Source organism: Euleptes europaea, chromosome 21 (assembly GCF_029931775.1).
Source record: "Euleptes europaea isolate rEulEur1 chromosome 21, rEulEur1.hap1, whole genome shotgun sequence".
NCBI lineage: Eukaryota > Metazoa > Chordata > Lepidosauria > Squamata > Sphaerodactylidae > Euleptes > Euleptes europaea.
The window spans coordinates 4,930,009-4,955,356 of record NC_079332.1 but is presented as its reverse complement, the minus strand read 5'-3'; the positions used below and the strand labels follow the sequence as shown (position 1 = coordinate 4,955,356).

The window sequence follows — 25,348 nt, the reverse complement described above, 5'->3', positions numbered from 1 at the left end:
ACTTTCTTGTATTGCTCAAAATAGCAACAAGTCCTCCGCTCAAAATGTGGAGGAATCAAAGTTCAGGCAATTTTTCAACTGCCACCACAGAAGCCTCGGCAAAGAAGATCAATAATAGTTCTCGGCGCATTTGTTCAAAAGGAGCACACAACCAGACAGGATCATTACTAAACCGTCTTCCCCTGGCCTCGGCGCTCACGCCCTCCTTTACTGTTTCTGGCGTGGAAATGCTTTAGCGAACAATGAAGTAAAGTGGTACAATTAGGACAGCAGCAGACAGCGTTCAGAGTCACTTTTGACTAAAGATACTTGAAACTCGTCTGACGCAATGGGTTGGAGCGAAAAGAGCTCCTCGGTTGCAAAAAAATTCTTCTGCTCGTGGAAAGATTCCTCCTGTGAGCAGGATGCTCTTTCCCCAAGCAGAAGCAGACCTTCTTCACACAACGCGTAGTTAAATTGTGGAACTCTCTGCCCCAGGATGTGGTGATGGCTGCCAACTTGGAAGGCTTTAAGAGGGGAGTGGACATGTTCATGGAGGAGAGGGCTATTCATGGCTACTAGTCAAAATGGCTACTAATCACGATGCATACCTATTCTCTCTAGTACCAGAGGAGCACGTCTATTATATTAGGTGCTGCAGGAGAATGCTGCTGCAGTCGTCTGGTTTGTGAACTTCCTAGAGGCACCTGGTTGGCCACTGTGTGAACAGACTACTGGACTTGGTGGATATTGGTCTGATCCAGCAGGGTGTCAGGCCTAGACTGTGAAGTACAGAGAATGCCAGGCATGGTCTGACAGAGGATGTTGTGCTTTCTTCAGGTGCTGGCCAAGGTCTGCTCTACTGCCAACTATTTGTTTTGACTCTGGACTCTGTGGGAATCTTACCTCAGTGGGAGGGGGGTTGCCATGGCATCCTGAATTGTTCTATGCTCTCTGATCTAGGCCCTGCACCATGCTTATTGTTTTCATTAGGGCCAACTTGACTCTTAGCTGCTGTAAACCTGTAGATCTTCCAATAAATCAACTCTCTTTTGGACTACTCGTCTGTGGATGTTTGTTTATGGGATTATCACGGGACAAGTGCTCACACAGGGCCTTTCTTATGTTCTTAGACCTATGGGTCTGAGTCATTTTTCTGCAAAGCCTTGCTTGGGGTCTCATTTTGCAGCCTTTCCTCATTCATCATCTCCTTGGCAACCAAGGCAAGATTTGAGTTAAGTGGTCATGTTTAAATAGAGAACTGGCTTGTCAATATACATCTTGCATTTCACTCAATTGTTCCAGCAATTCAATGGAGCTGCAGCACAGTGGCTGCGATCCAGAGGGTACCCAGTTTCGCATCTGAGGCCCGAGCCTATTAGGCAGCCTTAGACAAACGGCTCTCAGCTTCGGTCTCTCACTGACAGAGTGGAGACACTGGTCTACTCGCTGGGCTGTTACAAGCATCACTATGGTGAACACTAAAAGCATTCTACCGTCTGACAATGTGCTTCACATCTTCCCTGGACTCTTCAAACGGATCACAGCCAGGATTCAAACCATCCGGAATGTGCACATTTTTGTTACAGTATCTCAGCATTAAAGGTAGTCCTTATACAGTCTGTTTTGCATTTTCCATACGCCTGCCCTTTGAAAATTCATACAGTGATTCACCTAGCATTTAGACATGAAAGGCAGAACTGTGTCCCAAATATGAATTCCAAAAGTCGTTCTGGTATCTCGCCGCTCATAAGCAAATCAAAGGACAGCTCTATGATTCTAAGTTCACTCCCAGGGCAGGCAGGGATTAACATCCCTGACAGCCAGCATGATGTAGTGGTTAAAAGCGGTGGTTTGGAGCAGCGGACTCTGATCTGGAGAACCGGGTTTGATTCCCTGCTCCTCCACATGAGAGGCGGAGGCTAATCTGGTGAACTGGGTTGGTTTCCCCACTCCTCCACATGAAGCCAGCTGGGTGACCTTGGGCTAGTCACAGCTCTCTCAACCCCACCTACCTCACAGGGTGTCTGTTGTGGGGAGGGGAAAGTGATTGTAAGCCGGTTTGATTCTTCCTTAAGTGGTAGAGAAAGTCGGCATATAAAAACCAACTCTTCTTCTTCTTCTGGTCTGTCTTTATAAGCTTGCACGAGGAACTGGCAAGCAGCGTTCAGGCAAAACTAAGAGCGGGACTTGGCACCCTGGTCTTCCAGCCTGAGACCCTGAAATAAATGAGTTCACTGTACATTCAGACTCACCATAAATTGAGCAACCGCCTTAATGAAAAAGACCCGGTCCTGCTCCGTCTCCACATCTGAAGGGATGTCAATCTGAGGCTCATATCTGCAAAAGGAGACAGGCGTAGCGTTCAAAGACACGTAGACTACCTGTCTGCAAGCAGGCAAAGTCAAGCAGATCAAAAAGGTAGATCTTTTCTTTATACCTTGAAGAAGTTTTACAAAAGAAACTTAACTTGACCGAGCCTAAAAAGAAGCCTGAGCTATCCATACCCAAGTGTAGCCAGCAACAACAAATAAAATAGGTTTGATTGCCTCATTTAAAAGACAAAGCATGCTGATTTTTTTCCGGTCAGCTACAAGAAGAATTAGCAAGCTGATCATCCACTGGCAGCAAAGCAAAAGTTCAGGCAATGGAAATAATTATGGACAAGCTGTGAAATCCAAGAAGGGGGCTACCTGATGCATCTCTGTATGATTCACTGCTCTGGCCTAGTCTCCTCCCTGCCTGCTGGGAGCGAACAATTCTGTTGCATCTCTGCACTGGGGAAGCAACTGAATGCTCTAATCACTCAGGCTGAGAAGCTAACATATCAACGAAGCTCTACCCTTTCTCCCTAGCCCTCATGCAACACTGACCCAAGAAAGGTGTGTTAGGAACAGAAGAAGGAGGACAGTAAAAGTTATTAAAAGCTAAAAGAATGTTACCGCCTTGGCATAATCAGGAGAAAGGTGGGCATATAAATGTTTTAAATAAATGTTGCTATGCTTCACTTTGGCCCAGGCTAGCCCAATCTCACCTGATCTTGGAAGGTAAGCAGGGTCAGCCCTGGTTAGTATTTGGAGGGAAGACCACCAAGGAATTCCAGAATCACTATGTCCTAGTCTGACACCCTCTAACCACTGCACCATAGTGCCTCTATGTATGATACCTGGGGATCTGAGGGTTGTGATTCAGTAGATTCATGCATACTGGGGTTCTTTCTTCACCTTCTAATACTGGGGTACTTTTCTTCTCCAGCCACAGCACCACAGGTCTGCACATTCCCAGGTTGCCCAAACATAGCAAATCCTATCACCCATTTGATGTTACTGACAACTCTACAGAGTAGCCAACGCTTCCCAGATGGTAAAAAAGCCATCAGATGCTTCAGTTACACCTACACGTCTCACTGAATCACTGCTTCATGAATCAGCCCACAGTTCACAGCTACGTCCATTTCCATCCCTTTGCGCACAACTTGCATAAACCCCTTTGCTGAGTTGGGTGGGTCTCAACTTCTGCCCGGTCTTGTGTTTAAACCTCTCTGAGCTGCTGCCTCCAGCAAATCCAGACAGCAGGTTGTTACCCACAGCTAGGACTAAAGAAGCTCCCTGAGTCTTCTCCACATACCTCGCAAGCTCAGAACAAAAAAAGCCCTGTGGGGTCAGACGAGTGGGTCCATCGAGTCCAATGTCCTGTTTCACACAGAGGCCCAAGCAATTGTCCTGGAAGGCCAACATGCAGAAGGGTCCCAGGTTCAATCCCCGGCATCGCCAGTTAAAGGGACGAGGCAAGTAGGTGATGTGAAAGACCCCTGCCTGAGACCCTGGAGAGCCGCTGCCGGTCTGAGTAGGCAATACTGACTTTGATGGACCGAGGGTCTGGTTCAGTAGAAGGCAGCTTCATGTTTTCATGTGCTCATACACGCCATGTTCCTACGTTGGCATGCAGACATTTACAGCCTCTAAATATGGAAGTGCCCTTAAGTCCCCATGGTTGTGGCCACTGAGAGACCTTTCCTCCATGATCCTGTCTAACGCCAACCATCCCTGGGGCCATCATTACATCCTCTGGTAGGGAACTCCACGGTGTAACTACTCATTAGGCAAAGAACCAGCCGTACCACTATCCTTTTACATTTATGTACAGTTTTAGAAGCACCCTCCAGGTGGTCACATGAGTACTTGAAGGGCTGTCATATAAAGGATGGTGCCGCGTTGTTTTCTGTTGCCCCAGAAGGTCGGACCAGAACCAACAGGTTGAAATTAAATCAAAATAGTTTCCGTCTAGACATTAAGAAGAATTTTCTAACAGTTAGAGCGGTTCCTCAGTGGAACAGGCTTCCTTGGGAGGTGGTGAGCTCTCCTTTCTAAGCAGAGGCTAGATGGCCATCTGTCAGCAATGCTGATTCTATGACCTTAGGAAGTTCATGAGAGGGAGGGCACTTTGGCCATCTTCTGGGCATGGAGTAGGGGTCACTGGGGGCGTGGGGGGGAGGTAGTTGTGAATTTCCTGCATTGTGCAGGGGGTTGGACTAGATGACCCTGGTGGTCCCTTCCAACTCTAGGATTCTATGATTCTATGACTAAAGTACTGGAGGAGAGAACAATACTGACAGGCGCAGGCCTCAAGTTGGCGGAAAGCAAAAGACAACAAGCAGCCTAAGAGCCAGGCAGCCGCTCTCGAAACTTTTCCACTTCCCTCTTAAGAGGTTGTACTCGTATTGCACCTTTTCTCCTGAAAGCTCCCAGAGCACTTCACAGGCAGGCTTCACTCGAGGCAATTTAAAAAGAATCATCCTTGAGACGGAAGCGACTGAACATCATGCATATGGAAGGGCACAGATCTATCCCGACTGTCAGAGAAAATGACACACAGGGTTGAGCTGCGCATCAGTCTTGATCACCTGAGCACTGCCGGGTCGCGCTGGCTCTGTTTTAAATTCAGGACCAGGGAAGGGTGAGCCTAGCTGTCTCAGTTTCGAGAGAGAGTCGCAAGGCTCCCAGATGCCGAGAAAGCCAACTGATTGGGTAGGCTTTGCCTTTTCTGCCGCTACAGACTCAACCCGAATCCCAGGCCTGACCTGCCGCAAAGCACAGCAGCTCACCCATCCTGAGACCTTAAATCTATTACACAGAATTTGGAAGATTTTCTCCGACTGGATTTCAAAAGCAATGACTTGAGGGAGGTAGAATTTGGAGGAAAGGAAGCTGTTCCTGTTGGCAGCAGAGGATGTGTGTCTTAAGTGCCATCAAGTCGCTTCCGACTCATGGCGACCCCATGAATCAAAGTCCTCCAAAATGTCCTATCTTTTGACAGCCTTGATCAGATCTTGCCACTTGAGGGCTGCGGCTTCCTTTATTGAGTCAATCCATCTCTTGTTGGGTCTTCCTCTTTTCCTGCTGCCCTCAACTTTTCCTAGCATGACTGTCTTTTCTAGCGATTCTTGTCTTCTCATAATATGACCAAAAAACAATAGCCTCAGTTTAGTCATTTTAGCTTCTAGGGCGCTGTATGTGCAAGTGAGAATCACACACCACTCATGGTACAATTCTCATTTTTCCTTAGGAAAAAAACCCTGGGTTCAAGATGACCAACTACTAATAGGGGAAAAACCCTTCAACAGTATTTTAGAAATGCTGAATCAATGTTACTGTTAGCAGAACTCTTCCAGAATGTTTGAGCTTCCACAATTCAGATCTAAGAGAGCTCTTTTCCCAAAGGGCCAAGCATTTGACAAATGTCACTATCACAATTGCTCTGACGTTTACTCTCTCACTCAGTACTCTGTACTCTGCCTCGAGTATCAGCAAGAAAGACGAGTTATAAATAAGCCAAACAAATAAAATATGAGGCACCAACCTTTTCACCAGCCAAAGGAGTATCTCTGAGACAAGCAAGAAGTTTGGCGTGCGAAAATTCTCCATAGAGATGAGCCGGGGATATCCCAGAGCCCTCATCATCTCAGTAAAATCTTTGAGAAACAAAACAAATATTTTAAAAATTTTTTTACAGACAAAGGTCCATCACAGCTGCTTGACCTTAATCCTCCAAGTTACCAAGTGCACTAAAAAAAAAAAAACCTGAATGCCAATGTTTAGGAAAAAAGAAAAGAAACCTGTTATCTCTATTGAGTAAAAATAGCTTTTCGGTTAAATGTTGTTATCAGGGATAGATATTTTTTCAGCTATTGATACAACAGTGCATTTTGCTGGAAGTCAGAGAGAGTTAAACCTAGAATAATACACAATCCGCTCTATGTTTGAAGCGCTGCAAACAAACTGCGGGCTTCCCCACTCCCCTTTCGTAGAGTCTCATGAGCAGCTTCCTTTTTCGTATCCGTAGCGCAGCAGGACAGCCAAGCAAGCTTTCCACCTGGTGGGTGGCCAATCACAATTGGCATGCAATGACTGAAATGGACAGTACCAGCGGCAACCTAACCACCACTATTTCCTTAAATTTTTTTGCAAGATAAGAAGAGAGGGGAATAGTAAGGGGGGGGGGGAGAGAGAGAATTCAAAGATGATGCAACGTCACTGTTTGGGATGGGTGGGAGGGGGATCCAGTGTGAGATCTACTGTTCTTCCCCCTTCAATCTCAAGCCTCTTCTAAGACTCCAAAAGGCCCTGGCATCTCTGGAAGATTGAACGAGCCGTGCTGGCATTTGTGCAAGCCTGCCATTTGGTTGCACGGTGGATGTGCTTTTGGATGCATGTGATAGGTTGAAGGAGCTGGGTGCCGAGTTGTTTTCTGTTGCCACAGAAGGTCGGACCAGAACCAACGGGTTGAAATTAAATCAAAAGAGTTTCTGTCTAGACATTAGGAAGAATTTTCTAACAGTTTGAGCGGTTCCTCAGTGGAACAGGCTTCCTCGGGAGGTGGTAAGCGCTCCTTCCCTGGAGGTTTTTAAGAAGAGGTTAGATGGCCATCTGTCAACAATGCTGATTCTATGACCTTAGGCAGATCATGAGAGGGAGGGCATCTTGGTCATCTTCTGGACATGGAGTAGGGGTCACTGGGGTGTGTGGGGGGGAGGTAGTTGTGAAATCCCTGCATTGTGCAGGGGGTTGGACTAGATAACTCTGGTGGCCCCTTCCAACTCTATGATTCTATGATACATGCCACTTTGGATTGGTCTACACTGCTCATAGGCGCATGGTCAAAACAGGATCGTGTCATACGGCATTATTCTGAGTTTAAGTTTCAATCGCACACCTCTTGCTTCTCCTCTCTCTCACGCGTGTGACCTACTCCCACGGGCAGGGCCCTAAGAAATAAGGAATTTACCCTGTGGGAGCACAGAAACACACTGCCTTGGCAGCCGCAGCTCTTTGCGGCATTGCTGATCCTGCGCCCGTTTCCGAGCATGAGGCACCAAACAAAAGAAAATGAATCCAATGCCACCCTGCCACTTCTGCGGTTCATTAACCAGAAGAATGGTGTTTACCGTTTGGCATTTAGGGAAACATGACACAAAATTCATCACGACATTTTATGCTCATGCGTATGAGAAAAATAAACTAAGCTGGGCTGTGCATAGATGTTGGGGTTTTGTTTTGTTTTAAAAGAAAAACCTAACAGCATGTGTGTGTGTGTGTGTGTGTGTGTGTGTTAAGTGCCGTAGAGTTGCCTCCAACTCATGGCGACCCTATGAATCAAAGTCCTCCAAAGTGTCCTATCTTTGACAGCCTTGCTCAGATCTTGCAAACCGAGGGCCGTGGCTTCCTTTATTGAGTCCATCCATCTCTTGTTGGGTCTTCCTCTTTTCCTGCTGCCCTCCACTTTTCCTAGCACTAACAGCATTACAGAAAGATTTGTAAATAGCTGTGACGTGCATCTTAAGGCATGGTTCATCAACTGGATACCCCTTTCCTATCATTTAATAAACCATCAACATAAATGGCACTTAAAGGAGTTTAATAATCCGCACAGGCCTACGCTCCAAGGCACAAGCAATCTGAATTTTGACAGTGGAAAAAACGAGAGGGAAAGGAAGTATCCATCAAATTCTTTCTACGATGTTTATCACTTCCCTGCAAGGGAGGACGTGATCCTGCCATCCTACATTTTTGCCTTCACCATTTCAGAGGGAAGCAGTAGAACTGTTAGATCCGAATCCAGTAGAACCACAGAGACCAACAAAGAGTTTTGCAACGACCCTTCGAGGTAAGTTAGGCTAAAAGGCAACAGGCTGAGACAGCAGATAGGTGGGTTCAAATCCAACTGTCCCACCCTCTCCCACAAGCCATAAAGCAAAAGCTCATGAGCTGACCCGTTAGGGTTGCCAGGTCCCTCTTCTCCACCAGCAGGAGGTTTTTTTGGGCGGAGAGGGGCTTCTATGCCACAGAGTCCAGTTGCCAAAGCGGCCATCTTCTCCAGGGGAACCGATCTCTATCGGCTGGAGATCAGTTGTAATAGCAGGAGATCTCCAGCTAGTACCTGGAGGTTGGCAACCCTATGGCCCATCAGCTTGTCTTAGATTAGCCTACCTCACAGGAGTGTTGTGAGGTTTTTTTTTTTTAAAGGCAGGGAGAAGAACCCCACTTGCCACCCTAAGGAAGGAGAAAACAAAATCTTGATAAATATAGCATGGTGGGCTAGTAGGTTGTGGGGGGGGGGGCTTAGCCTGCTTCCTATTTTGGTGATGTCTGGAGAGAACCTCAGTAGGGTTGCCAGGTCCCTCTTCGCCATCAGTTTTTGGAGCCTAAGGAAGGGAGGGGTTTGGGGAGGGACCTCGATGCCATAGAGTCCAATTGTCAAAGCGGCCATTTTCTCCAGGGAAACTGACCTCTATTGGCCGGAGATCATTTGTAATAGCAGGAGATCTTCTGCTGTTACCTGGAGGTTACATCAAAACAAGACACCTCTGTGCATATACCGCAAGGGTTTGGAAATCAACACAGGAGCGAATACGTATAGCAAAGTGCAACGTTCTATTAAGTGCAGCTACAAAATACAGTACTCAAGGTTAAGTACAATAATAACTAAACAAACTATATAGCTATCCTAATCCTAATCTGTGTAATGCAGTTCAATATCACAATTCCTTGCATAAGAGCTAGAATTTTTTTTGATCTTTTTAACTGTTACCGCACTAGGTTTTCCCAGCGATGTATTAAGAGTTTGAAAATGTTATAAAAAACATTGCTTTACAAGGGTTTCTGGATGGGGGTTACCGCACTTGTATTCCCAGCGATGCATTAAGAGTTTGAAAATGTTATAAAAAAATACTGTTCGCACTTTGTTTGGCCCCTTTAGCTGTGAAGACGTCTTCCAACCATTTATAAGTCGTGGTATCTAAAAACCCTTTTAAAGTGATGTCTTTTACAACATTTTCAAACTCTTAATACATCACTGGGAATACAAAGTGCGGTAACCCTTATAGAAAGTTCGAACAGTATTTTTTGTAACATTTTCAAACTCTTAATACATCGCTGGGAATACCTAGTGCGGTAACAGGCAACAAATCTTTTGTCTTTTTCTTCTTCTTCTTGTCGCAGCAGTCCTTTAGCAAGGTACCAAACAAAGGAGTCCCACGTCAGGCACCTTGCTAAAGGACTACTGCGACAACATGAAGAAGAAAAAGACAAAAGATTAAAAAGACCCCCCCCCAAAAAATTCTAGCTCTTACACAAGGAATTGTGGTATTGAACTGCATTACACAGATTAGGACAGCTATGTAGTTTGTTTAGTTATTATTGTACTTACCTTGAGTACTGTATTTTGTGTGTGTGTTAAGTGCCGTCAAGTCGCTTCCGACTCATGGCGACCCTATGAATGAAAGTCCTCCAAAATGTTTTATCTTTGACAGCCTTGCTCAGGTCTTGCAAATTGAGGGTCGTGGCTTCCTTTATTGAGTCCATCCATCTCTTGTTGGGTCTTCCTCTTTTCCTGCTGCCCTCCACTTTTCCTAGCATGATTGTCTTTTCCAGTGACTCTTTTTTTTATTTTCTTGATTTAATATATCAACATATAAAACAATATCCAATGTTAAAAGATAACAATACTACAAAATAATAATAAGATTGCCAAATTAACAATAAATTGACTTCCCCCTCTCCCTCTTCCGTCTGAAAATAAATTGCGTAAACTTTTGCAAACAAAACTAATCCCTACTATTTTAAATTAACGTATTTCATCCTGTCTAACCTTATTCAATACCTAATATAAAATTGATAAAAAGCGTATGTAAGGAATTAGATCAAAAAGTGTCCTTTAAACGGTCCCATTAACAATTAAATTTTCCCAGGCTTTCCGGCTGCGAGGGGGCGCGGCGGCGGCGCGGCCTACCTAGCAGGGCTGTCGCGAAAGGCGGAAACGAGCCCGCCCGAACGCTCCCCGGGGGGGGGGAGGAAAGGGCGGGGCGCGGCGACACGACAGGGCCGGGCCCCCGAGCCCGCCTCGCGTCCCCGTCCGCCAGCGGCCAGCCGTCCCCCCCCCCCCGCCCCGGTCACGAGAAAGCCTCCCCCGGGCAGACCGACGCCCCTCGACTCACTACGGAGGTCGCGGAAAGACATCCCGGCGCGTCGAAACGCCTCGCTTTTCCTTTCAACCGTCGCCGGTCGGCCGCAGCCTCAGGCTTCGGGGCGCCGCTGTGCGGGGCCAGGCCGCCGTCGCTATGGCAACTCCAGTACGGCGCGCCGCTCGGCCCAAGACGGGCGAGGAGACGGGAGGTTCGAATCGCGGGAGGAGGGGGGGGGAGTGGGCGGCCGGGTGGTGAGAAGGAACGAGGGGGGGAGGGGGCGGTGACAACAATAAAAGCTGCTTAATTCATTATGTGGGTGTCTATTAGTAAAAAAAAAAAAAAGTTTTTTTTTAATAAATATTTTTATTGGTTTTTAATAATAAATGGGATACAGAAGGAAAGAAGGGCAAGGGAATATAAAAAAGAAAGGGAGAAAAATATATATAGATAAATAAGTGTATTGATATTATACAACATTAGTACATCTAAAAAAATGTTAATACTAATAGTAAATATATATGGTTTATTAGTTTATGTTTTAAAGACACGTTTGTGTGCGTTCATACGCGCGCACGGACATAGAGACATTTCTAAACTTCTAGCTTATATTCAGGACATTGCAAACCTTTTCTGTAAGAACATGGTCTTTTCTCATGTTTCTATGTCTTTACCATATCTTTGATTCTCTGGTTTTTAGTTTATTTGAGAGCTATAGTCCAAAATATTTAGTGAGCCTTTGGTTCATTGGAATACTGTTCGGTATCAGAGACAGCTGATTCTTGTAAAGCTGAAGTCAGTAATTTACAAGACTATGTGTAGCTTTAAATTCAATATGTAGAGAGAACCTGTATGAACCTTAGTTCCAGGTAAGAGCTCTATAGACACGCACACAATAGAAATGTATTTATTACGTGTTTGTTTCCAAACCTGCATAACTGAAAATTGTAGAGCTATAATGTGGGCCGTGGCTCAGTTTGTAGAGCATCTGCTGGGCGTGCATCCCAATTAAATCCCTGGCATCTCCAATTAAAGGGACTAGGCGAGTAGGTGATGTGAAAGACCTCTGCCTGAGACCCTGGAGAGCCATGGAGAGGGGCCGTGGCTCAGTGGCAGAGAATCTACTTGGTGTGCAGAAGGGTCCCAGGGTCAATCCCCACCATCTCCAGTTAAAAGGGACTAGGCAAAGTAGGTGATGTGAAAGACCCCTGCCTGAGACCCTGGAGAGCCATGGAGAGGGGCTGTGGCTCAGTGGTAGAGCATCTGCTTGGCGTGCAGAAGGGTCCCAGGGTCAATCCCCAGCATCTCCAGTTAAAAGGGACTAGGCAAAGTAGGTGATGTGAAAGACCCCTGCCTGAGACCCTGGAGAGCCGCTGCCGGTTTGAGCGGACAATACTGACTCTGATGGACCAAAGGTCTGATTCAGTAGAAGGCAGCTTCATGTGTTCAATGTAAAACGTGTAAATGTGGTTATTGAATACATGTTGCTATTATTATTTTTAATTTATTACACAAGTAACCTGCTATAAAGGACGTCACCTATCCTTGAAATAAGGCCTGTGTGTGTGTGTATTAACATATACTCTCACACACACTCCTATGCGTGGCACCCTGCTTAACTCAGATGCCAACTCTGATCCCTCCTAAAACCTCACGCAAAATGATAACTGTAGAACAAACCATCCAAGTTCCCCAAATAACGCTGGGGTCGTGGGGCAGGAAGACTAACCATTCACATCTTCCTCACCCACCCCCCAGTTTATTCATGGGCCAAAACCCTGTGGCCTTCTATGCTCATACCAGCTAGGAACACCCTCACTCCGAACCTGAGTTCAACGCCCCTGAAAACTTTCATTTCTACATTCAATCTGTCGCTTCTCCCAAGCAACAAGGATTACCTGCTGAATCCACTTCATCCCTAGTTCCGCTCGGCAGCTTTGCTTTGCCTTGGCATACGTTCATGGCAAGGGATTTTTGGGGGGGGAGTAGAGTCCTCTGAATGTAATACAGCTTCAAGAGCATCCTACTCTCCACTATGTGATATTTCCCAGAGACCATCTGCAAATTAAAGTTGCCACGGGGGCTGCACTAGGGACACAAGCAGGTGGCTCCTTTTTAAAGGCTTTGGTAGATCACAAGCCCTGACCTGGTTAGCCTCGATCCCGTCAGGGTCATGAACACATGAAGCTGACTTCTACTGAACCAGACCCTCTGTCCATCACAGTCAGCTTCCTGGTGTCAAAAAAGATCTACCACTTAAGGAAGGGTCTCAGGGTGAGATCTTTCACATCACTTACTTGCCTAGTGCCTTTAACTAGAGATGCCGGGGATTGAACCTGGGACCTTCTGCATGCCAAGCAGAGGCTCTACCACTGAGGCACAGCCCCTCCCACAACCCTGGTTAGTACTTGGATGGGAGACCACCAGAGAATATCAGGCACCACTAGGAGGCAGACAATGGCAAACTGCCTCTGAACTCCTCTTGCCTTGAAAACCCTATGGAGATCCAATAAGTCAGCAAAATCAAGATTACAAACGCCGTGCCCTTCCCGTTTTCAGGGTCACTTACGAACAGTACACATTGTGTGAGGGTTTGCACGCTATGGGACTCCCACCTCTTTATCATCGGGGAAAATGCAATTCAAAGTACATCGTTTTGTATGCAACTTGGTGCACCAAGTTGGCATACAGTTGCTTATCGCAAGCGTGCTCTCGCCTGCAGGGAAGATCAGGGCCCTCGAGATGGTGAATCACCCAGCTCCCCAGAGCAGATGGTTCCACTCCTGAATTTCTCATGCAAAACAGAGAAACGTCATTCTTTTCTGGCATTGGGGGGTGGGGAGTGTTTACCGAATGGGTCAGTGGAGTGCCATTCGGGCATCGCACGAGACAAAAAAACCAGAACTGGATAACCTGAGAAGTTCAGCTGGAACAACTAAAACAAAAGCAAGATTCTAGCCCTTAAGATTGGAAAAGAGTGCTTGTGAACAATGCCTGGTGACTCACAGACTCACAAGATATGTTATATTTAGGACGGGTGTTCTGTTCCTACCCACCTCTGTACTATCTGTCAGTCCTGGAGTTCAGAAGGGTCTTGTTACGGTCCCTTTAAAAGATATGGAAATGTGGACAATGGAGCCCAAAATAGCAAGTATCTAACCCCCCCACCCCTCCCACAGCATTTTATAATAACACTGTTTTCATTATATAACATTTATACCCAAGTAATTTGACAACCTTCTCTTGTTAAGACTCTTTAAAACATCCACACATCTGCCACAGACAATTCTGATTCTTCACAAAGTGATGTATCCCTTGCGGGGGAAGAGGGCAGAGAATGCTGTTTCCAGCTCAGAATAAATTGGGCGATATTTCAGCGGAACTTAATTCGTCACAAGAAGTTATCAGAGCCTAGATCAAGGACCGAGCGGCGTTTTAATTGGATTGCCTTCTCTGAGAGTCGGGAAGGACTGAGAAAAATCGAAATCATTAAAGACGGTTGTATAATGCGGGGGGGTGCGGGGCCGGCCCGAAGGTTTTTGGATTCAGAGGCAAACGATCACTTTGCCCCCCTCATTCAAACTACAGACGCAAACATAATGAAACACCAACTAGCTCGTTCCAAGGGCAGCAATCCTAAGCACCGTTACCTGAGAGTAAATCCCACTGAACACAGTGGGCTTTTGATTAGGCATGGTAAACATGCATAGGAGGAATGCTGGTTCGTCTCTCTCTCTCTCTCTGCCCTGCACAACGGACCCCTGTCCCCGTCCCCCCTCCAGCTCTGATGCCCTAGGCAGCTGCCTAGGTCTACTTAGTGGACAGGCTGGCCAAGGGGAGGTGTGACTCAGACTGCTTTCCTTTGTGTTCAGGCTGCTAATTACGGTAAATTAACAAAAAATACAGTTTAAATCATGAAGTGCTGGTATCGCTTTACTCTGCTCTGGTTGGACCTCATCTAGAGTACTGTGTTCAGTTTTGGGCACCACGATTTAAGAAAGATGTAGACAAGCTGGAACGGGTCCAGAGGAGGGCAGCTAAGATGGCGAGGGGTGTCTGGAGACCAAGTCCTATGAGGAAAGGTTGAAGGAGCTGGGTATGTTTAGCCTGAAGAGGAGAAGACTGAGAGGGGATGCGATAACCATCTTCAAGTACTTGAAGGGCTGTCATATAGAGGAGGGTGCCGAGTTGTTTTCTGTTGCCCAAGAAGGTCGGACGAGAACCAATGGGTTGAAATTAAATCAAATGAGTTTCCATCTAGACATCAGGAAGAATTTTCTAACAGTTAGAGTGGTTCCTCAGTGGAACAGGCTTCCTCGGGAGGTGGTGAGCTCTCCTTCCCTGGAGGTTTCTAAGCAGAGGCTAGATGGTCATCTGTCAGCAATGCTGATTCTATGACCTTAAGCAGATGATGAGAGGGAGGGCACCTTGGCCATCTTCTGGGAATGTAATGGGGGTCACTGGGGGTGTGGGGGGAGGTAGTTTTAAATTTCCTGCATTGTGCAGGGGGGTTGGACTAGATGACCCTGGTGGTCCCTTCGAACTCTGAGGTATGTGGCTCAGTGGAAGAGCCTCTGCCTTGCACGTAGAAGGCATCAGTCTCATCACTGGCATCTCCATTCGAAAAGACCAGGCAGCAAGTGATGGGAAAGACCTCGGCCTGAGACCTGGGAAAGCCACTGACAGTCAGAGCAGAAAAGACTGATCTTGACAGACCGAGGGTCTGACTCAGTAAACATATCCAAATTGTACCCAATAGTAACATCTTCCACTCTGTTCTCAGTTCCCCGAGCTCCCGGAGGGATACTCTAAAGTGAAGCCGAGAGTGGAAGATTTTACTATTGGGTACGATTTGGATATGTTTACTGTTTGGGGCTGAAGAAAAGATTTGAAACGGCCGTCCCCCACCTTTTCCCAAAAAGTGTGCTTTTGGGGTAGTACCTACTATTGGACTTTTTGAAGAAAATACAACATTTACTTGAAAGAACATGGCAATTGGTGCACTGGGACTGCACCTTACTTAGATTGTACATACTGTATATAACTTTGACTGTTCTTATATGTATCTTTCACTCTTGTATTGTTGATGTCCTATGTGTAAGCACCAATAAGAATTTTTTGCTACTTTTGTACTGGAGCACCTGGAGGTTGGCAACCCTTTCGGCAGGGCATCCAATGCTGGTTTTTCAAGCAGTTGTGGGGGGGGGGGTCAAAGAGGCTGCTGCCCCCTAAAATCTGCTGCCTGAGGCAACTGCTATGGGTGGCCTCATTATAGAGGGCCCCGCTCAGAGTTCTTCGCTCTTCTCTTCCCCGGTCTCAGTCCCTACATTATGCAAGAGAGCATCATTTAGCCTGTTATACCGGCTCTTTGCCGTTCTGCCTGTGCCAAGCCATTCAAGATGTGCTGAACGTTTGACAGCTTTCGGCTGGAGGTGCCCGCGGCTGCAGATTTTGACGGCAACCTCTCAGCCCCCGTGACTCTTCCCAGCCTAAACGGGAGCTAACCCCCAGCGATTGCGCCTGACTTACTCGGGGGGCAGAACTGCATCTGAAGGTGGCAGACCCTTGGCTCATATGCAGGTTGGTGCCAAGCTAGGGTTGCCAACATGCAGGTAGCACCTGGAGACCTCCTGGAGTTACAACTGATCTCCAGAGGTCAGTTCCCCTGGACAAAATGGCTGCTTTGGACTGTATGGCATTATACCCAGCTGAGGTCCCTCCATTCCCCAAACCCCTTCCTCCCCAGGGTCCACCCCCAAATCTCCAGGAATTTCCTAATCTGGAGTTGGCAACCCTATCCTAGCTTGTGTAGGGTGAGGAATTGACTGGCCCAGGATCGCCTGGTGAGCTTTATGACTGAGCAGATATTGGGACACAAAGTTTTCTAGTCCTATTCTTGGCACTCTAACCAAAATACCACACAGGGTTGCTTCGGCAGGGATAACTGTGCAAGGGAAAGGGTCTCCCGACACCATCGGCCGATCCACTTCACGAATGCTAGAAACCGTTCCAAAATGGCTCTCCCTCATAACGTGTAGCTTGTCCCAACAGATGGAACCAAAGATGGGGAAGTTCCTGGCTCCTGGCTCAAACTGAGCGATCGAAGGCAAACAGCTCTCTCTCTCCACTTCAGAAAATATAAGACAAAGAGCATAATATTGGCCTACCTCTCAGGGTCTTTCCAAGAATTGCAACAAGGGAAAAGAAGGGAAACAGTTTGACCATTCAGGAAGCTCACCATCAATGTGGGCTGTGATTATTTCCGAGACCCCGCGTGTCCGCCTAATTAGCCTCGCAAACTGCAACCCCCCGCCGTAATTTTGCAGCAACCTTCTCGTCCCAAGCTTCTCGTCCCAAGCTGCTTCTTAATGTTAATCAACGTTTTTTTGTAATGATTTTCCAGGCCTGTCATGGCGCCTTTAAAAGCATTTTGGGGCTTTGCTGGCCTTCTGTTTTTTTGTTAAGCCGCCGATTGTATGAAAGACGGCGTTCTGAAGGACAGGGAGACGGGAGCCTGGCTTCAAAATTGGTTCCCACCCCAGCGTGTTACCTGCCTGGTTTTGTTCAGCACAAGAACTTCCCAATGTGAAATGGAAGCCCTTCCCTTCAAAATGAACACTATGATTTTTCTCTCTGCTCTTCAAAATCCGAGGGCATTAACCCGTCCCCGTTTTAGGTACTAGAAAGGAGGGAGGGCTGTGTGAACTATTCGCCCGAGGCAACATACGCCTTTGAAGAACACAACGGAGATCTTCCGACAAAACTCAACAATTCCATTAAACACGATCCAAATCCACTTTAAGGTGTCTGCGGCAGCGGTGAACTGTAACGACTCCCAACAGAGCAGCCATCTCAGAGACATTTGAGGCTGTTGCCGGAAAAGGCTTTTAAAAATAAAACAAGTTTTACTTGCTGATGGAAGAACATTGGGGAAGGAGCCTACCAGGTCTCCTCTGGGAGAGCTTTCTGAATTGTGAGCATCATAACTAGAACAGGTGTGCATCATAACTAGAACATAACAACATGAGAAAAGCCATGCTGGATCAGACCAAGGCCCATCAAGTCCCCGCAGTCTGTTCACACAGTGACTAACCAGGTGCCTCTACGCCTCTAGGAAGCCCACAAACGAGACGACTGCAGCAGCAGCATTATCCTGCCTGTGTTCCAAAGCACCTAATATCATAGGCATGCTCCTCTGAGACTGGATGGAATAGGTATGCATCATGGCTAATATCCATTTTGACTAGTAGCCATGGATAGCCCTCTCCTCCATGAACATGTCCACTCCCCTCTTAAAGCCTTCCATGTTGGCAGCCATTACCACATCCTGGGGCAGGGAGTTCCACAAATTAACTATGCATGGTGGGAAGAAATACTCGCGGCCCGGGTGAAAATCACCTGTGAAATGGCTCCCAGGGGAGGCCGGTTCACACTTGCACAGTCACTGTTCGATGACAGCGCCGCTGCGGGACAGCTTGCGCGTGCAAATGAGCTGTCAAGGATCTAACGCCATCAATGATTATTCCCCCCCGCCCCATATTGCCAGTTGTCACCTCAAACACAAAGTTCTTCAAAGAAAATTGTTCATGCGTTCAGCTAGCAGGGCTGAACCCGGCCTGTGTGAGGGCTATCTGGAAACTCTTAATAGTCTGTTTTTCTAACAGTTAGAGCAGTTCCTCAGTTGAACAGGCTTCCTCGGGAGGTGGTGAGCTCTCCTTCCCTGGTGGTTTTTAAGAAGAGGCTAGATGGCCGTCTGTCAGCAATGCTGCTTCTATGACCTTTGGCAGATCATGAGAGGAAGGGCACCTTAGCCATCTTCTGGGCATGGAGTAGGGGGTCACTGGGGGTGTGGGGAGGGGAGGTAGTTGTGAATTTCCCGCATTGTGCAAGGGGTTGGACTAGATAACCCTGGTGGTCCCTTTCCACTCCATGATTCTATGATTTCGTGTTAACTTTGGAAGAAAGTAGTGCTTCTAGAACTTTGGAGCCAAGTGCAGAAGAAAGTCTTAATCATCTTTCCCTGCTGCTGAAGACCTAATAACAAGGTGTGGGGCTTTCTTCCTTCCGTCCTTTTCTTCCCTGCGCAATCCACTTCTCTTCTTAATAGCGTTACACCTTTTGCCACTGTGCATTATCAAAAAGCGAAGCCAAGAGCCCACTCGGAACGCAGCAATTTTCCCCCCGCTGTCATATATAATGTTCATAGTTCAAGGAGTTTTCTGCCGTGCGTTTTCTACGTGAGCTGTCTGTTTTGAAGCGGGCTGCCCCTACACGCGGACATCTGGTACCCAACCTGCCTGACATCCGGATTGATAGGAAACAATGGCTTCACTGATCCAAGGACTGTGACTGATTCCTGTGGACAGAAAAATTGCCCTGCTCAATGAATCCCATCAATTTTTTCCACCCATGAAGTACAGAGCTTCCGAAACAGAGAATTTGGAGTCACTGTGGGGCTGCATTCAGACTTCGCGATAAACTGCGGTTTGACCAAACTCTGGATAGCTGTGACATATTACTCTGCTCTGATTAGACCTCACCTAGAATACTGTGTTCAGTTCTGGGCTCCGTAATTTAAGAAAGATGTAGACAAGCTGGAACGGGTCCACAGGAGGGTCAACAAAGATGGCAAGGGGTCTGGAGACAAAGTCCTGTGAGGAAAGGCTGAAGGAGCTGGTATGTTTAGCCTGAAGAGGAGAAGACTGAGAGGGGATATGATAACCATCTTCAAGTACTTGAGGGGCTGTCATATAGAGGAGGGTGCCGAGTTGTTTTCTGTGGCCCCAGAAGGTCGGACCAGAACCAACGGGTTGAAATTAAATCAAAAGAGTTTCCGTCTAGACATTAGGAAGAATTTTCTAACAGTTAGAGCGGTTCCTCAGTGGAACAGGCTTCCTCGGGAGGTGGGGTCAGTGGGGGTGTGGTGGGGAGATGGTTGTGGATTTCCTGCGTTGTGCAGGGGGTTGGACTAGATTACCCTAGTGGTCCCTTCCAACTCTATGATTCTATGAACGCAAACGCTCCAATAGATCAGGGGGAAGGGGAGTGAGAAATCAGCACCAAACTTTGTAACTGGTTTGTCAGCCACAGTTTGCACTCATCCCCCTTGCCACTGGGAGCAACTCAGGCTCGTAGCTTCCCTAGTAGTGAACCCATCTCTTTGTCCACGCAGGCCTACAAACCGCTGATTGCTTCGTCCCTGCAAAACTTGTGATTTGCTAAGCTGAACGAAGTCTCCCAGCCGCGATGTTTGGTTCGTCAAGGTGCCTGACAAATGCCCCTGCTTTTGCAAGCTCAGGTGATCCTGTTTTGAGCCCAGGCACCCTCCTCCCCGGACATAAAGCTATCAAACCAGCAGCTGTCAACCCAAATTAGGAGCAGAGCAATCATGAACATGTAAAGTTACCTTCAAACTTAATCAGACTATTGGTCACGTCAAGGCCAATTTTGTCTGCTCTGACTGGCAGCAGCACCCCAGGGTCTCAGGCAGAGGCCTTTCACATCACCTGCTGCCCTGATCCTTCAAGCTGGAGATGCCAGGGATTGAACCTGGGACCTTCTGCATGCCAAGCAAATGCTCTAACACTGAGCCGTGGCCCATCCCCATATGGGAGCTGTAGTTTGCTTTCCCAAACTAACCATGATTTTTGCATTATGACTGACTAGAAGCTATTTGTACGTTATAATTTCTCCTTTCCCATTCACCTCTGTTGAAACAGGTTTTGCAGGAGGGTTTTTTTTTTTTGGGGGGGGGGGGAGAATCCATAATCTTGCAAAGCCCATTTGCCAGGTGCCAAGGTGGGAAGAATGTCGATAAAATACTTATTTCAAGCCAACATTCTGGCAGAGGAAAAAATAAAATACACTCCCTCCGTCCCCAGCCTAAGCCTTTTGAGTGAAGAGTTGATCCTTTCCCCCCCCCCGAATCACAATTTTCAGAACAAGAATTTGACCCAGAAGCTCAGAAGAGGTTAAACATTTAACAGATTAATCTCTGCTAGGTGTGTTAAATAGCTCAGAATCAGAAAGCATAATGTGACTGCAGCCACTTGAGAATGTCTGGAAGCTTACCCTCATTACTGACACTGGCATATTGCCTAAGATTTAGAGAGGAACAACTCAGCTATATTAATTTCCTCGAGGAATAGGGACATTTTTCAAGATCTTGGAAACCATGGCAGTGATTAAATTTTAATTGATAGGGGGAGATGTTGCTAGCATCTCTACGATTAGAGCTGCTCGGGTTAACCCCTTCATGCAACCCGACCCAGTGCACATTTACTCAAGAGTAAGGGGTCCACTGAATCCCACAGGACTTGCTGTCAAGAAAAGCTGTGTAGGATAGCAGCATTAGTAGTTCGGTGGTGGAGGAGGAGGAGGTTTTTATTTACCTCTACCACTTAAGGCAGAATCAAACCGGCTTACAATCACCTTCCCTTCCCCTCCCCACAACAGACATCCTGTGAGGTAGGTGGGGCTGAGAGAGTTCTAAGAAAGCTGTGACTTGCCCAAGGTCACCCAGCTGGCTTCGTGTGTAGGAGTGGGGAAACAAACCCAGTTCACCAGATTAGCCTCCACCGCTCATGTGGAGGAGTGGGGAATCAAACCCAGTTCTCTCCAGATGGTTTGGACTGACTCCACCAGTCCAAACCACCGCCCTTAACACTACACCATGTTTGCCAGTCGAATGGCTGGCTTTTTGCAGATAACAAAATGTCATAAAGCATATCTAAAAGTCTGTGATTAATTGTAACATGGAGTCGATGGCACAAGAAGGACATTTGACAATGATGGCCCACGAAAGAGAAACGAAGCACTGGAACAAAAAACAATGCCCGTTCCCCCCCCCCCATGTGCTCTCTCTCCTAATGAACATTTTCCATTAATTAACTCGCAAGGACAGATTGTCCCGTAACCAAGACCGAAGTAGTCAGAATGGGAAGGGAAAACTCCTGGTCAAGCGACACGGCGCAAGAGGAGGGGGCTGTAATGAAACCGTACCAATCTATATTGTACATTAGCAGAACCCGAGGAAACCGAAATGGTTTCATCCATCATCATGTCTCGGGACGCAGCGTCTTGTGTTGATCGCTGAAGTCACGGGCCCTCGGCAACGGCCTCGACCCTTTTTGTGAAAACATGATGAAATCAACTGGTGAGGAAACTGGGGGGGGCACCTCTGTCCAAGGTGGCCCCCAAAGGGTGGGCACCACTCCCTCCGTCGTTTTCCGCTGCCATGGCAACCACGCAACTCAGTTCTCCTGAACGTCCCCCACCCACGAAAGGTAGGATCCAACAGATTGCCTGCGAAGCTCCTACCCTGCGTCACCCCTTGATAAACGATCGTTCTTGGCTTATTAGGACATTATCGAATTGAAACATTTTTTGCACTAAAAGCTGGGTTGTGTGTCTTTCCTGGGCAAAAGTCCCAAAATTGATGAGCCAGAGTGGTATCCATAGCCACCAGCATGCTCGGTCCTACCTTCCCCTCCCATGGGTTGTGTTGCTCCTCTTCTCAGCCCCGCCAAAGGACAGGCTCGAGAAGTCAGCAGTTGACACATGAACACACATGAAGCTGCCTTCTATTGAATCAGACCCCTGATCCACCAAAGTCAGTATTGTCTACTCAGACCGGCAGTGGCTCTCCAGGGTCTCAGGCAGAGGTCCTTCACATCACCTGCTTGCCTAGTCCCTTTAACTGAGGATGCCAGGGATTGAACCTGGGACCTTCTGCATGTCAAGCAGATGCTCTGCCACTGAGCCACAGCCCCTCCCCTTACATTTATCTGGTAGGAGTTGAAGGTATGTCCTTCTGCTTACTCTCTTTGGCTTCCTACAGTAGTCAACCCTTGTCTGTCTGTCTGTCTGTCTGTCTGTCTATCTATCTATCTATCTATCTATCTATCTATCTATCTATCTATCTATCTATCTATCTATCTATCTATCTATCGCCATCAAGTCACAGCTGACGTATGGTGACTCTGTAAAGTTTTCAAGGCAAGAGATGTTGGGTTGCCATTGCCTGCTTCCACATCAGGACCCTGGTATTCCTTGGAGGTCTCCCATCCAAATACTTCCCAGGGTCAACCCTGCTTAGCTCCTGAGATCTGACGAGACCAGTCTAGCCTGGGGCTATTCAGGTCAGGGCCCGGGGAATCTCGATGCTGAAAATCAGTAATTTTCATGTTTTTTTAGAGCAACGTGATCTCCCCATCATTTCTCATGCTGTGCGCCCCCGCCCCCATCGCCTCTGTTTGCAGGGGCTGCGCCTTTTCTGGCAGTGCTTCTAAAACGGGCAAAACTCTTGTTTTGACCAGAGATGACAGTGTGACAAATGAAATGCATGCATACACCAGAGGAACAGATGACTCAAACCTTTCCGCCTTTAGCGCTGTGTGAAAATATGCATGGATGGCGAAAACCAGTGGCAACTGCCCCACTAGGGCAGGGGCCAAGGGCCCCCAAAACCAGGCCGGCAGCCCCACCTTGCTCTGTCGGTACTACGCCATCGCTAGGGTTGCCAGCTCTGGGTTGGGAAATACCTGGAGATTTTGGGGGTGGAGCCTGAGGAGAGCGGGGTTTGGGGAGGGGAGGGACTTCAGTGGGGTATAACGCCATAGAGTCTACCTTCAAAGCGGCCATGTTCTCCAGGGGGACTGATCTCTGTCGCCTGGAGACCTGCTGTAGTAGCAGGAGATCTTCAGCCGCTGCCTGGAGGTTGTAAGAAAATAAACAGCACATGAGCTCAATGTATAACAACAGTCTTGTAATAAGTTGTAAAATTCTAATCCAGTGTAAGTTATCACTATGGTATTCTCTATATACATACACAATACAATTTTTGTGAGGCTGTGACGATGCCACTAAAGAAAAAGAGACTGTGGTATGAAGATCCCTAAGCAAGTTGGTAAGTATGAGTTCAATACAGGACGCCAAGGCAAAAGCGGCCTAATCAACGAAGATCCAAAGCGGCGTCCTGGAAATGCGCCCTGAGGCTGCTAGCACTCTTCGCCTCTTGCCGCGAGGCGAGGTCGGGAGACCGGGAGGTCCCGGCGTGGCCACAAAGAGCCACGCGCTGGAGATAGAAGGGAATGTTCTATCCGGAAACGTTTTTGCCAACAGGCTTCATCAGCCCAGATTTCCTGAATGTAGCTTTCAACAGACCTAAAACCAGGTTCTTGTAGCAGGATTCATAAAGAATTCTCCAGCCAAGAGACCAGCTGTAGTAGCAGGAGTTCTTCAGCCGCTGCCTGGAGGTTGGCAACCCTAACCATCGCACAAGCACCTCTTTGGAACGAGGCGTCCAGCCTCCAGCCTGACAGCCAGAATGTGCGTAAGTTCAGGTGAAAACTCAAACCAACTTCACTCGGAGGAGCTGATTGGCCTTAAGTGAATCATCTTCCGTCAGCCTTTGAAATGCCTCAAGTGAGAGCCCCTTTTGACCCTTTGCTCCCTTAACCGAGGCGAGAAGAGGGAAGGACAAAACACGCTTCGCTCCCGGTTACCTTCATCTGGGCGAATGACCTCCACCGAGGTAAAGGCACTCGGGGAAGAGGTCACCCCTAGACGTTCTGTACTTTCAGGGCTCCGCATCCCCTTTGAGGCCGGCTCACGGCGTGCCTGAATGCGATTAGCTCGGCTCAACCCCACAGGTGAACTTGTGCCATTCAGCAATGATATTTTGAGATGGGGGGGAGGACATTCACCAATGTCCCCGGCAATGTGTCAAGCAGGCAGCGGCGCTAGGAAATCAAAAGCTTTGCGTCCCGTTCTGTATCCATCTGCTCCGTTCATTAATTCTGCTCTGCGGCTTCAAGCGGTGTACTGCCTGTCTGCTTTCCAGCTCTCGCATCTTTCTGACATTTGCAGTCCACAAAGCCAGATCGCAAGCCCAGCCTACCACCTCAGGATCTATCCTGCTCACCTGGGGCAGCAGATGGAGTTCTCCACTCTCGTTTTTATCCTCACAACAATCCTGTGAGGTAGGGAAGGCTGAGGGAGAGTGACTGGCCCAAGGTCACCCAGTGAGCTTCCCGGTCCCAGTGAGGATCTGAATCCAGGTCTCCCATATTCTAGGTCGACACGCTAACCACCACATCATACTGGCAGGTCAGCATGTCAGGGTATCCTCTCTGGAGAAACGCCCTCCGCCCCAGAATTAATCCCAACATTTCAATTACTGTCAGTACTTTCTGTGTGTGCTCAGGAACCCATCTGCAAACTCGTAGCTCTCTCTTTTTTTAGACGAATATGCCTTAAGGAAATCCTCAGACAGATGGCATGAAGCTCTGCAACAATTTGGACCGGGTAAGAGCCAGCAATCCCAAGCAATCGGTCATTGTTGCACAGGAGGAAGGGCCGTGGTTCAGTGGTAGAGCCTCTGCTTGGCATGCAGAAGGTCCCAGGTTCAATCCCTGGCATCTCCAGTTAAAGGGACCAGGCAAGTAGGAGACCCTGGAGAGCAGCTAGTCAGTCCTCTTAGAGCTCTCTCAGCCCCACCCACTTCACAGGGTGTCATGGGGAGGGGAAGGTAAGGTGATTGTAAGCCGGTTTGATTCTTCCTTAAGTGGTAGAGAAAGTCGGCATATACAAACCAACTCTGTTTCTTCTTCTTCTGTTCAATCTCACATACTGTGTAAACACTGTAAAAATCCTGTGTGCATGTGTTAAGTGCCGTCAAGTTGCCTCCAACTCATGGCAACCCTATGAATCAATGCCCTCCAAAATGTCCTATCTTTGACAGCCTTGCTCAGATCTTGCAAACTGAGGGCTGTGGCTCCCTTTATTGAATCAATCCATCTCTTGTTGGGTCTTCCTCTTTTCCTAGAAATCCTACTATATCCATAAAGTACACTCCATCATAGTAACAATGAAGAAAGCTGACAGGAAGAAAGTAGACTCCTTTGAAAT

General features: G+C 47.6%; 1 protein-coding gene and 1 non-coding gene across 3 annotated transcripts in view; both read right to left on the bottom strand.

The window, feature by feature from the left end:
* Window positions 1-10,495, bottom strand: part of CLUAP1 (clusterin associated protein 1) — a 41,321-nt gene extending 30,826 nt beyond the window's left edge. For both annotated transcript variants that reach the window (XM_056866292.1, XM_056866291.1), the window contains exons 1-3: window positions 10,472-10,495; window positions 5,839-5,950; window positions 2,235-2,319 (exon numbers count right to left, since the gene is read on the bottom strand). In XM_056866292.1, coding sequence (XP_056722270.1) covers window positions 2,235-2,319; window positions 5,839-5,950; window positions 10,472-10,493 — 219 coding nt within the window. In that variant the 5' untranslated portion in view covers window positions 10,494-10,495. The remainder of the gene's footprint in view (window positions 1-2,234; window positions 2,320-5,838; window positions 5,951-10,471) is intronic.
* Window positions 10,496-22,137: 11,642 nt separating this feature from the next.
* Window positions 22,138-22,209, bottom strand: TRNAV-GAC (transfer RNA valine (anticodon GAC)). Its single transcript has one exon. It is a non-coding gene; the product is annotated as a tRNA-Val (tRNA).
* Window positions 22,210-25,348: the final 3,139 nt, after the last annotated feature.